Source organism: Lampetra fluviatilis, chromosome 9, assembly GCF_964198595.1.
Source record: "Lampetra fluviatilis chromosome 9, kcLamFluv1.1, whole genome shotgun sequence".
In the NCBI taxonomy this organism is placed as follows: Eukaryota; Metazoa; Chordata; class Hyperoartia; order Petromyzontiformes; family Petromyzontidae; genus Lampetra; species Lampetra fluviatilis.
The window spans coordinates 5,546,164-5,560,436 of record NC_136283.1 but is presented as its reverse complement, the minus strand read 5'-3'; the positions used below and the strand labels follow the sequence as shown (position 1 = coordinate 5,560,436).

At 44.8% G+C, this 14,273-nt stretch overlaps 1 protein-coding gene across 23 annotated transcripts in view; it reads left to right on the top strand.

Annotated features, from left to right (window-relative positions):
* Positions 1-14,273, top strand: part of TCF7L2 (transcription factor 7 like 2) — a 158,155-nt gene that overhangs the window by 99,745 nt on the left and 44,137 nt on the right. Inside the window, exon 1 of one of the 23 annotated variants that reach the window (XM_078859660.1) lies at positions 2,671-2,838. The exons of the other annotated variants lie outside the window; for them this stretch is intronic. Within the exon in view, the coding sequence (XP_078715786.1) occupies positions 2,686-2,838 (153 nt within the window). The 5' untranslated portion in view covers positions 2,671-2,685. Of the gene's footprint in view, positions 1-2,670; positions 2,839-14,273 lie in introns of those variants that run through there. 23 annotated transcript variants of the gene reach the window in all.

The following is a 14,273-nucleotide window of genomic DNA, read 5'->3' as shown; positions in this document are numbered from 1 at the left end:
GGCAAGGATTATTGAATGTTAAATTCAAGGTGTTTAATTTAAAACAAATGTAAATGTTGCTGCTTTGATCAGTTGGAACAGGTTGTGTTTAAAATTGCATTAAATTATAATGCTGTAATTAGGGAGTATTTACTTAAAACTATATCATTGTCTTTTTGTGCTGTCAACACTGGACTTTTATCTAATTGGCATAAAGGAGGAAACACTGCAGATAAAAGCATGAAAAGATAAACACTTGGTCTGTTTGGGTACAAATAATACCCGTTTTTTTAATGAATGCAATTCACCGCTATTTTTCACACAAAACTAAGCAAATTCGTCATACAAATTTTTTTTTTCATGCAGTCATCTTTATTTTTTCTGTTACATCAGAACAGAAATAACAAAAATACAGGAGTACGATACCGTTTTGTTTTAACATCGGCAAAAATTCCCCCAAAAAACGTGGGAATTATTTTTTTGACTCCTCCTAATGTAATTTTTTTTCTTCTTAAATTATTTTTTATTTAAGCAAACAGGGCTCCCACCCATGTGCTTCAGACGATTGGGGCCAGTAAAAGTGTCCGGGGCAGACTTTACAAAAGAACATTGCGCCATTCGAGTCGAGGCTGAGTCTTGAGCCGGGGGAGGTGTGTCCGAGTGCCCACTGGCGACGCACAAAACGCGCCTCGTTACTTTCTGCTCGTGCGAGGGCAAAGCCGGAGAGAGGAGTGTCCGTACTGCGGCCTCCCCACCCGTGGGGGGGGGTTGTACGGCCGATTGCCGGTCCATCGTGTGACATAAACACCATCCGACTTAAACAATCGTCCGAACTGTTGCATGCGTTGTGGGAAGTGGTGCCGGGTTTTTTTTTGTGGCCACTGCCAGGTCCACGCAAACGACCCTTAGGTTCGGTGGACGCTGCGCACGCGTGTGTGTGTGTGTGAACGTGGGGAGCGGTTGCTGCGCTACGAACCTGGCAGCCCCAGGTTCGATCCCCGCTCACAGCCAACACCGGTGACGATTATCTGAACTGGTCATGGACCTCCCCTAGGTCGACCGCCTCAAATGAGTACCTGGTGCGGTGTGTAAACATCGCCACTGGGGAGACAAAGGCGGCCGGGCGTGGGTGCTGGCCACCCACACCCCCTCGTGTGCCGTTCCGGCCTTCATAGGTGCTTGCTAACAGCACTTGCCCCAACAGCCCCCTTTTTAAGGCTATAACGGGGGGGGATCTTTGTGCGTGAACAGTTGCCGCATTGAAACGGAGGGAATCTTCGACTCGGCACCGCTGTGCCGTGTCGTCCGGGGGGGGTTGTGCTGCGGTGTGACATCGGGACGGGGTGGCGAGGCCCCCCGCCCCCGTGAGACATCTCCGGCACAACAATTTGCCTGTCACTTGTGCAGGGTCCCCCTCGTACCGGTTATTTATTTATCGGAAATGAATTTTTTATTATTGCATTTCGTTTCGTCTGTTGGTGGTGGTGGTGGTACTGCGTCAGAATTGCGAGGCGAAAATTTGCCGCGTGCAAACGTATGTGTATTTTAAAAGCGAGGAATTTTGACGTTTTATTCCATATTTTGATGCAGGGAATATTTTTTTTAACATGTAACGTAGTTCTTGGAATATAGCCGTGTTGACGTTTTAAGTTTGGATGTGATCAACAAAGCCTTTTCCTCACGATAACATATTTAAAATCACATGTACAAACGCGCGTGTGTATTTTGGCACAATTTGTTTTAAAATGAGCTAGTATTGCATACAAAATTCAAAGATTCTGTTAAATTACTTTATAAAACATAGTTTTTCTGTCAGTGCATTGTCACATGAGAATAATATTCCCGAAAAGAGAATCTTTACACGCTGATTAATGCACACTTTGTACACAAGTTATCATAAATAATGCTCTAAGTTCTGTTCCGACATTCACACCATTTTTGCGGAGTTTTTATCTGCAAATTACAACGTGATATTAGATCCCACCCCCCCATCCTCTTCCTCCTCCTCCGCCCACTCCACTGCGCTAACTCTGCCCCATCTATTATTTGCATAATTCATTTGCAAGCGATGCAAAATAGCACTTGAAATTGATTTTTTTGTTAAACGGAAACGTTTCTTTAAGCTGCGCGTGACGTTAACGACTGAGCCGTTTAAATAGGTAACAAATCAGGTGCTTAAATTGCCAATCAGGCTTGTCACTTTGTTGCGCGACGTCATAATTTCCTCGGGGTTCGGCCTGCCTCTACGTGCAACGTGAAGTGTGTAGACAAAAAAAAATGTGCACACTCCGTCGCGGCAGAAAAGCCCTGACCCTCGCCACCGTCAGTAGCGTCCTTGTTTGGATAGCAGGGGCGCTTGGACAATAGGGGAGCGTTGGGCTCGGGACGGGCTTGTGATGCGGGCGTGTCACCGCCGCCGCGCCGGAGACGTCAATGTGGAACGCGCTTGAGGCTCGGCCCGACGCACACGCGTGCTCTCGCGCGCCGCTCCACTCACGCCGTCTGCCCAGGAGAGGCACAGACGCAGTCCCCAGTCGTAGTCCGTCGTCGTCGCCGCCGCCGTCGCCTCCACGTCCAGCCGCTGCCTCCGCAATGCTTCCTTTAATTTAACGTCACTTTTTTTGCTATCGAGCGCCCCCCCCCCCCCCCCGAATGTCAGCGGCGGGAACGACAAAAAGTTGTTTATCTCCGGCGCTTGAACCACAAATGGAGCAGGAGAAGGACCAGCCTGGGCTCTCGGGCAGAGGAGCCATGAACGTTTTGGGCTTTGCGGAACTTGGCAGGAAAAACAGTGCGCTGGCCAACGGTTTCCTGTTTCTTCATCCGGGCAGCGGGCTGCTCCTCGGAGCCGGATGGAAGGTGAGTGGGGAGCAAGCAGAGGAAATAGCCTTCTTAAATCTTGACCACTTCACAAACATTTTTATCTCTTTTTTTTGTTTTTTCCTCCCTTGGCGATTGGCAAACGGCACTTGCCGCCGCGGATATTTCAGCGAGTTTTCGCCAAATGTGCCGTGGCTTAGCTTTTGGGGTTTTCTTTTGTATTCTCGTTCTTTGGAATTATTTTTAAATGTGAATTAAAACTATCACGGCTCTTGATTCCAGCGCAAAATGTTAACGCTGCAATATCACCTGCGATACCGCGGTAAAAAAAAAATCAAATAATAAAACGTTATTTTGGATGTCAGAGGTTTAGAAAAATACCATTTAGCAATTTGCGAAGTTATATCGCATATCACGACGACAACAAATATGCGCGATGGCAACTTGCATGAAACGTGTCCGCTCGTATTACCGTGCGCAGTGGGGGAAAACCTAATTTTGTCGAATTTTACGATTTTTACATTTCAATGCAATTTCTAACAACCCGACGGGGGAAAGCAAGTCGACAACGCCATAGAAAACTCTTGCAGAGCAGCAGAGCGGACAGTCCGCACCTCTTGTTTTTCCTCATTGTGGGAGACAAACAGAGAGAGGGGGGATTTTTGCCCCGGTCATCAGGTCGTTCGGGGATGACCCCCTTAGCCCCGCACTCGCTGGGACTCCCCTTCGGACCGAGCGAGTGGCCCGGGGGATTCTGTCAGGAGCTGTTAGTGGGGGGCCGCGTCTTTACCTGCCGTCCTCCTGGGCAAAACCAACAAAAAAAGACTTGCAACTGCAAGCCGCCTGTCTTGCGAACAAATTCGCTGCCTTCCGTAATGATGTCCTCTACCCTACGGGAAAAAAGCGCTAATGTGTACAGTCTATGCAGCGCTCGGACTTTGTGAATTTACATTTTTGCGCCGTGGTCTGTAATCTTTTCGCTCAAGTCTTGTGTGTATACGTGCGCGAGTATTTTTTTCAACATCGTTATATTTTCGATGCAGTTGGATGCTTTCTTAGCAGCGCAAGTACGGTTTTTTTAATGGTTGTAGTTTTTAAAGGTAAATTGTCATTAAAAAGTAGACATTTTGCAATTATACCCTTTTGTTTTGTATTTTACAAGTGCATATATATATGTGTGTGCCAAACATTGTATCTTGGCAGTGAATGATAAAATGATTGAGTTTACAGCAAAACGTGAGAGTAATTTGGAATCATTTTAAGCAAATGCTTTTGACAGAAACGTATATTTCCGAATTGTAGACTTTATACCCATCCACTTACACGTTTTTTATTCAAAAAATCTTACTTCAACATTTTCTGAAGAATCAAATTACATTCATGAAAAACTCTCTGCACAGTATATATCTATATACAGTTTTCGCACAACAAATGTACACACTATCCATATTGTCGCCGTAAAAGTTGCATGATAATTCAGTAGGCGGAAATGTATTATTGGATTTTTGTTTGTATATTTTGTTTAACGGACGTTGATAAATCGCTGTGTTGGGGCGCGTTAAGCGTTGTTCGTCACGCCGCTCCGACTTCCCCGAACGTCCAGCGACAATTACTCCTCGTTCACCTGCGCGTCGTGACAGGTCGATGGTCCGGCTAGCGCCGCGACTGCACATTAGCGCCAGCGGAGAAATGCGTGTGTACGATCGCGTCTCGCTCGCCCGCTCGCTTGTCTCTCCCATCCGCTCATTTCCTCGCTCGCCACGGCCCAAAAACTTCCGCAATGCCCGAAGTTGGAGAAAAGGAAACCAAATGCTAACGACGTCTCCCGGGTTGTGTTTTTAATATTTTTTGTTCCTCCAAGCATCGACCCAGCGAGTGGAGCGAAACGTCGGACATCGTGCCGAACAGCTCGCGGCGCAACCCGATAACTTTCCGGAGGCCGCGACGGCACAACCCCGAAAACCTTACGCGGTAGTAGCAGAGGCAATGGTTGCGAAACTAAATCTGAACATTCTCATCAACGATTGTTACTTTAAAACGTTATTTTCTAATTGCGGATAAGCAGATTACGCATGACTAGAGCTCGTATTAATTATGCACAAAACGTGGCAATGCCGTGAAATGGTTCCAGGCGTTGTTTTCCTTCATATTGTAGTTCTGAGATGTTTAGTTGAATGTTTTCAGTCTTCGAGTTAGCAGTTAGCAGAAATGTATTAAGTAATGCTCTCACTACAAGACACCAAAAAAATCAGCGAAATTCTGCTTACAGATTATGTAAAATGCAGCGATCCTCGGCAAACTGTAAATGCAGCGACGCTTTGTAAAATGTATCAAACTAAAATCGCCACCATTTATATGAAAAAAAAACACTTCTAAATTCTTGTTAAGAATTAGTTGGTATCGATTTTCAGAAGATTTTCTTTTACAATGTCCAATGAAAACATTTGGAAGGGCATTCGCGAGCAATTTCGTCATTGTCCATGGCAGCGAAAATCGATGCCGCTGCCAACACGAAGCGATTCTGTGCGGACGGCATTTCCGCTAAAATCCGCTCGCGAGATGACGAGACCCCGCACTCGCGTACGGTACTCTGCTGCTGTCACTGCCTTTTTCCCACCGCGCACCAATACTACCCATGCGCCGAGTTGGGCGCACCGCATTTACGAAATGTTGTGCACATGGTTGAGAGTCAACGGTATTGCCGCACGCTTTATAATGCGCGCATTTTATTTTGTTGCGGAGTGGGATCCCCCGTAGTGGTCGCTCGAAGAGAGCGAGGGATGGAACCGTGGTGCCCGATAAATTCGCTAAAGGTAAAAACGACCGTAGGAATTTGATCCGCTACAGCATTTTTCTAAGAAAAAGTCTTTGTGCTGTACGCTTTTTAGCGTCCTCTGGTCTAACACCGTTTGAGACTAGGCTCGAAAGAAAGCTGTCTCTGGTGTGGACCAATCCATTTCAAAGACAATGCACATGCTGTCAGAGGATGTTTTTTGTTTGCATTCTGACCACATGTATATGTGCTTAATGCAGACATGATTCCTTGTAAAAGGTTTCCGTTTGGTGTTTTAACATCTTGACACCTGTTTTGCTGCCAGAAAAAAGGGGAAAATCTAATCTCATATTTTGGTACTGGCAAAGGAACTCCCATGAAGAACATTCTAATTCGCTAAATCAATTCGGCTCCCCCTTTAAAAAAAAAATAAGTAACGCACCGTATTGCATTGCTTATTACTGTTATATATCATGCATTTATTTACATTAAAATAAATAAAAGTGTCATTCTTTATTTAATAAGAAAGTAAATGCTAATTCGTAGTGAGGTAATTTAATTATATTTTATTGATGCCTTTTATTTTGTATTTGCGCTATGGCAATATTTAGGACAAATACCCCCCCCCCCCCACCCCGTTTAATTTTATTTACAAACATATTTGTTGCAGTGCCTTTCTGGCCCACGTGAGTAAGAATGTACGAAGGAATACAAAAGGTATAACCTCCATACGCAGCTTTTCTCTCTGAAACGTGATGGCGCTTATTATTTGCGCATCGAGCATTGGCGGGTTACATACACGGCGCTCTCTCTCCCAAGGACATCCGTGCCGCGTTCAGGCACTCGCATTGTCCCGCCAACAGACGTGGGTGGCTAGCCAAGTTCGGCAACGGGCGGCACTTAACGAAGCCTTGCCATGGCTCTGCCCTGCAAAGTTAACTCGACAACTGCCCAGTCAATGGTGACCACTTTAAAACTGAAATATTTATCGAATTTAAATGCTTTGTTCGTGTTAGGTTTTCTTTCTTTAGATATTGTGGTAAAGGCCAAGCCTTAGTAGTGTTAAGTACCAGATGTGAGAGCGATGTGGTCCCATGTACCAAGAGGAACTGACGGATAATTGTTCCCGCTTTAATCGGGATCGAAATCTGTCGACACAGCCTGGAGTTGGCACCAAGAATAAACAATTCATTAATGTTGGCGAATGCTTCCGCCGATATCAGCTCGGTTGGTCTGTGGGGTTGCTTTAGAGTTGAAGGTCTGAATTTCTTCCAGATGTTTGCTGGGCTGATTAGGCAAGAGGTTGTTGGGCAGTTTGTGATTAAAGGCGGCTGGGCACCCATGAGTCACGCACTAAACCAATGAAAGTGGGGTGGGGTTTTTTGTTGTTGTTGCAAACACCGTCCAAAAAGGTACTCTGTTTATAATAAAAATTGGTTTTGGGTTGGTGTTTGAGGAGGTCCTGAAAATATCAGTGACCGCTAATGCTGAAGGGAGATTTAAAAAACTGAAATTAATCATAAAGAGAACGGATATAAATGCCTTGTCAGTAGTTTAATGGTTCCCAATTCAGTACCATATCTGGCTTCTCACCGTGATGTGCAATACAACCAATATTCTAGAAAATATGAACACAACACTGCCTTACAACACGAGAAGTGACAAATACATTTAAATAAGAATGTATAACAATTGCTAAATAATGATATAAAGCGCTATAGCACGACGGTCGTTACACAATCCAACATCCAGCATTGCATGTAACGCCACTGGCAGCCGGAAAAAGAGAGCCATGCTCCTGATTAGTACGTCCAGGCAGTGAATTGGCTTCAAGGCAACAATCTGGAGGAACACCCCCGCCGTGTCTTTCCCGACCGCACGTTTCCTTCTCGGAAGTGTCTCCTACTCCATGCGTTAAAACACTCATTGTAATTTAGAGGTGGACGCTGCGCTTTTTGAGCCTCGCTGAACGCGGCGGTCGCGTGGCCATCACTTTGCGAACGGCGCACGCCCGCGCGTCGATAAAATACGACTGACCAGCCGTGACGCGCGACCGTTACATTCTGTCCTTGTTAACGTGCGTCGATCGCAAGGCCGTGTGGCGCTCCATGAGCGATGCTACTGCTATGGCGTTTGATTACTTGTCAGCGTTCTGAGCATGTGCCGTGCGGTCGTGCCGTCCGAAAACGCGCACCGCTATCGTGTGCACGAATCGGTTCTTTGTGTGTTTGCGCGACCTCGCATTTTTACAGCTCTAGAATATTTCACGCTCATGCTTGTGTTCCTAATGGGCACGTGCGCAGATTACATCTGCATTATCGCTCTTATTCATCTGCTACAGAATCCACCGCTACACTTATTTCCAGTCAGTGCTGTGGTATGCTGTATTCTGTGCTGATGACGTGTGCCAATGCAAAAGGGCACATTATTTGCACCTTTATTTAAGGGGCTGAGTGGAGTGATGGCGCAGTGGTTCGCTCACGGTTTTCTTATCCCAGCCACAGCTGGCATCGATGACGCTTGATGTCTGAACTGGTCCTAGGCACAAACCCCCCCCCCCCTCCACCTTTCTGGCACAGATCAGCGTGGTAGAAATATGGTTTAACAACCCAGAATGCCAACACACCGTGCAGAGGCCTTCATCCAGCAGTCGATTAACCACTGGGGGTTTGAATGATTTGTATTGTTATTTAAGGGATAAAAGAGTCTTCCACATGTGTCCGATGCAGTTTCCAGTTTAAGTGCACAGTATAGACTCCATAATCTATACCCTATCGGTAAAGTGTGTAATACCACAACACCATTTCCATACGCATGCAAACACACGTGCACAGTTTGTTCAGCGGTTTGTATTTGCATGCTGTGTAAGTCCATGTAAATGCTGAATGGGTGTGACTTTGTATAGATGTTGCATATACTTTGTACGTATATACTTTTTTCTCATGTTTGCATGAAAGTTGGAATATTGCATGAAATTGCATTCAATGAGTAGTTATGTACGTACGCGTTATGTCATGCGTGCTTATTTGTCTTTCAGGAGTTCAAGCCGGTCATTCTAGTTTGAGAGTTTCTATATAGTTCGAAGTTATTTTATAGAACAGGATACATATATATATTTTTGTTAATCACTTGTGATTTCGTTACTCCCCCCCCCCCCCCCATGTATGTGTCACACAATGCATGAGACAAGTAACGGGCGATGTCAAGGAAATTTCTCTTCTTGGTTCTTTCGGTAAAGTCACGTAGAAGGGAAGTAATAAAATAATAAAAATAAAACATAATAAAATGAAATAAAATAAAATGAAATAATTCTCATATATGTTTTATTTTTATTATTTTATTACTTCCCTTCTACGTGACTTTACCGAAAGAACCAAGAAGATGAATCCCTGCAGTCACGAAAGCTTTAAATCAAAAGTCAAGGAAATTGCTTGCAAACTTAAGCATGCACTCACGCAAGGTATTTAAAGCAACGTCGCTTGCGCGATGCTCCACAACTTCGACATACCAAGGGCACAGTTCCCATCTTGACGGGCGCTCTACCTTCGGTTCTCATTTTTCAAAAACTTAATTGCCGAAGATAGAGACGCCGCCATGTTCTTCGCGAAATATCCGATTTTTTAAAATCGTACACCAGTGACTGCTTACGAATGCACTCGTGCAACACACATGGCACGTACATGTTGCCCATTTTTTTTATGTCTAAAGAACGTGAAATTATTAGTCTGAATTATGGATATTTTGCAAACGAAAAAGTATCCCATTGTCTGTAAGACTGTTGGGTTTTTAAATCTGGCCATCTTGGTTTGGGCCATTCTTAAAAAAAAAAAGAATATTTATACACTTAATATAGCCTTAATTGATATAAGTTGGGAATGGCATCCTTAGCTTTTTAACTAATTTCCTCAAATTCGCATGAAAATATTATTAGGTTTTGCCTGAAATATTAGAGGCTAAACTAACCAAATGGTAAATAACTTAAAAAGGGCACTGTGCGGGCTACTTCATGCTGAATAAAAATTTCTAAATCATATTTTTAAAGATAATGCGTTTTTACCAATGTTATTGATTTTTTCCCCCCCCAAAAAACATTAACGTTCATTTCAGATGCAGCTTTTTGGTCGCACCCGTTTGCAATTTACCGCTTACAATATTGTAAACTAAATTGTCTCAGACTAAAATCTTGGGCATATATTGAGAAATTAATTTGTAGCCACTCCTTATCCACTGAACCATGACTCCTCTTGAGAAACGAAGTTTATTTACGTTCCCATGTAAGCAAGACCACAGTGTCCACGAAACATAGCGGAGGTTGCTATGACAGTTTCACGGAAATTAAAAGGAAAAAATAGGGGCGGTATGAAAATCATTTGAACCGATTAAACGGACTGCCACAAAAAAAAGACCCAAGAAAAGGACCTTTCTTGAAAGAAAAAAACAGTTACTTGAGACTTAATCAGGCTTTTTGTGGGTTAATATCTCTATTCAGGGACAATGTAAATATAACAGTAAAACTTTACCATATATGTCAGGTCTCAAAACAATGATGAGTTAAAACATTGGACTGAGAAGTAAAGTTTGAACCCCCCCCCACCTCAATGACCAAGAGTCTTCCATGGTGCCAATTAATTTCCATCTGGCAAAGTGCATCCCAGTGTGTCTTTTTTCATACGTGGCACAACTGTTGGCTTCCCATGCCAACGTGACGCATCTTCCCCGCAAAGGGCTTTTCATCACACTTGAGGTTCCGTCGATTTCCACTCGTGAATAAGCAAAATGTTACGTGGCATTCGTTACGGTTAACGCAGATCACCTCTACTACGATACACATTACACCGCCCGATATTTGAGAGGGCTAAATGTTGATTTACAAGAAACCTATTGCGCGAAATTTGGTATACGGTATACGGTGAGATAGTGTGTATTAGATTCCATTTCGATCAAATGTTTCATAATGCGCGGGTGCATGCAAACACTGACAATTCCATGTTAACATACATAACGTTCAGATTCCCGACTACAAGCTGTTAAAGAAGTGCGTTTCATGAATCGCCTAAGTATGGTGCAGCGTTGCCTTCGGCATGCGCTCCTTGCAGTGGAATTCGTGTCTCCCGTGCGTCCGAATTTACTCGTGCCCAGCCGCTCATCTGCCTGCGCAACCAACGCGTGCCAGCTGCGGCGATAACGGCGATGCTGCCATTGCCACATTGGCAACCGCTGCGGATGTAGCGGCTGCCAATTCGGCAACGCAAGTTACATTCGCACAGGAGGCTCGCGCATTTACACGAAATAAAAAATGAGAGCCCCTGGCGCCTTTTGTTGCCGGTGGCATTTGGCTCTGAGATGTGTGGGTGCCCTGTGGCTGAGCGTACGATCACATGTGCCCTGCAGTCAGGCATTTTCCTATGGGTTACTTGATTCCTTGTGCAAATAGTTTTATCTTCAAGTTTTTAAAGTGTCAGATTTCTGACCCGATTTGTTGATGCAAAATGAAAAGAAATAGTTTTTTGGATTTTTTTCCAGCCGTTTGTATGTACGTATTTTAAACTTCTTTCACACCGTACGTAGCCAATCGTGTTAACTGAAGGTGCGGGGAAATGACCACAAACTAAACACAAAAAGCGATTCTGAAGAAAGGAGTTTTCAATACACATTTAAAAGTCATAGCTCCATTGGCTTCCTAATAAGGAAAGTAAGAACGTTCCAGATGGCCACAGAAGCGCATCTGAAATCACGCAATGTATTTGTTTTGAGTGTCAAAAACCACGGTTTATTTTAGAACAATTCCAGTGGGTAATTGGCGCATGCAATTGGTTTTACATAATGTGTTTATTTGCGGGAGATTTTCTAAAAATTGTATATGACCATTCACACTTTTACTTTCAATGGATGGGGCTTTTTCCCAACGTGTTTTTAAGAGTGCGGTTAATATCGGCAATTCTTAACGCTTAATCTTGAAAATTCTCCCAAGAGCCACAGCGTGCATATACCAATGTGAGAATAAAACACGTTATTAGATTAAAATATTTGTAATTTAACAGAGAATTTGTTTTGCGTTTGAATCAATAGTAACGTAAAATGCATTTATTTTAAAAGCCGTCAATTGGAATGCAAAACGAGGTTCAAATTAAAAACGAAGTCAAGACAATTGAAATGCTTTTGCATGCACACAATAGAAACTTGAAATTCAAATTGTGTTTTTGTACATCTGCAAGATCTGCAGTAAAAAAAACTACTCTAAATACGTAACATTTATAGTGGTTACACTGGGAGCCGGTGATTACTGTTCATGAAACTTTTTATCTGCCCTGTAAACCAATACAGACACCTGCTGTAACGCCACTTTGCTGATCTAAAAAAAAATCCATCTCATTACCCCAGAGGTGGTGGTAATAAGCCCTGTATTTAAAACTTTATTTGTGATGAATAAGGACAGAGATTGTTTATCACTAAATGGATATATATATTTTGTAAATTGCAGCGTAACAATTTTATTTTCCTTCCAATTTATACCGTGAACAATTAGCGCGGTTGCGTTGCGCTGCGGCAGTGCGTGTATCTTAGTAAGTTGTTCTTCGGGGCTGAGCAAACGTTGACATGAAAGCAGCTGGTAGTGGATGAGCGTGTTTGTTCATTTGTCTCGCTGCGTTTGATTGCCTGTTTTATGTTATCAGTTCTCATGCTGAGATGCTTTTGCTTGCATGCTGGGCGACTTCCCCCCCCCTCCTCTCTTCTGTTTCCTTCGGTGATGCGTGCTCTCCAGTGAGGTGCGAGTTCATTTTTTCCTCTGGTGCGCTGCTCTTCGCGCCTTTAATTATTAACTCTGACAGTGCAGAGACGGACGGGATTGTGACAAGCCCGCAGAGGGTGCTCCATCCATTCTTAATGTGCCCTGCAGACACGTATCAAGCCGCGAGGAAACGGGGGAGGCTCAAAACTACTACCACAGCTTAGCGGCATAGCGGGACTCGCGCGCACTAAATAAAGAATTCACCGTCGCCCGCGTCGCCGTGATCGGTCATTATGGTCGCGCGACTGAGGAGGCCGGTTGTTTTCTTTTTTTTTGTCGCCGTTACGATCGACACACATTGATCGTCATGATTACCATCGCCGCCGTCATCCTATATGCCACTGGCTGGTCTTGTCCCTCTAAATCTCACTACTCTTGTAACGTGTCGTCACAATCTTCACTGATTGTCGTTATCATCATCATCATCATCAACATTTGCATTGTCCTTGCCGCAGTTGCTTGTAAATGCTGCTAACTAGAGTAGAGAATCATTACGACCGGTCACCGGCCCTAAAATTGATGCCGGCATCGTAACAATTTTATGGCGCGATATGTTCCAAACTTTAACTTTCTTCGATTCTTACGGAGTGCTGTGTAGTCGATGCATTTCCACGACCTTGATTCTCCTACCTGTGTGCATTCGCACTCTGCCCACCACAACACGAACAAACATATCTGCTGGCACACATGGCTGACACATTAACCTGCACCTTATGTGGGCGACTCCCTTGGGAAGTCTTGGTCTCTACATTAAGTGGAGGTAACTTATAGCTTGCAGTAAAATTAAGATCAAGAGGTCATCACGTCTCATACCTCAAATGCTTTCATACCTTCCCATCACCCCACGTATTCTCTCTGCATCCTTTCTTTCGACAAATGTTTTTTTCTCCCCCAAATCATTTTGTAACAAACGAGCTTTTCGAAGCGGGGCCCTGTTTTCGGTTGTACCGTGCATTGTGCGGCACGACCTCTGACCTTTCCCTCCACGTGCCCGGGGGCTTCTTCGGGAGCGGAGTTCAGTTCTCCCCCTCACGTTCGAGATCGCACCGAACAGCACGCGGTTCGTCCCTAAAAACACATCGGAACGCAACCGTGAGAAAGACAAAAAACCCCTACGCAGAAAGAAGCCTCCTTTATTTGGATCCTGTGAGCAATTGTCTTGGCCGCGAGCTGTGGATCGGTAAGTCATCGTGCCGCTGCGCCATTGACGTGGGCCGCCGTCCCCGCCTCTCGTTTGCCCGCTCTCCTTGTCGCGTGGCTCTCGACGCGGGTACCTCAACTCCCAGTCAGTCCTCTGCCAATCGGTTCGTCCGTGAGCTGTGCCTTCGGCGGTGCCCTTTGACGGAACGCGAGCCGCCGCTGTCGTCGTTGGGGGACGTCGCGAAGCTCTGCTTTGTCGTGGTCGTAGAGGAAGTTGCTGCACGCGAGTTGCATTGAGCCGGGGGTAGGCCTAGACGCGGGAGCGCAATCCAAGTCCACGGTCTCCCGTGGGTTTTTTCCGCAAAGTGCGTAGCGAGACGTTGCAGGTGCGCCCTGCGTGATCCGTGTCCACATCCTCGCGCGGTTGTATGCGAAAGAAGTTTGTTGTCTGCCACCCGTGCCTTGACAATGCTGATTTAGCAGAAATTAAACGAAACTTAAAAAATCTTGGATTCTAAGATTGACGACCCCCCCCCCATCCCCCTCACTAAAAACAGAAAGATTTAGAAGTCGACGTTCGTAAAAGAAGGCAGGTGGGCCATAATTTAAGTAATTCACGTTTTATTTTGAAGGAGTAATATTTGTTATCCAATGTCTGCACATTTATACACAACACATGCATGTCCATGCCGGGCAAAGTGTAGGCGAGTAGCACCTATGAAGGCCGACATGGCACATGAGGGGGGTGGGTGGCCAGCACCACGCACGCCC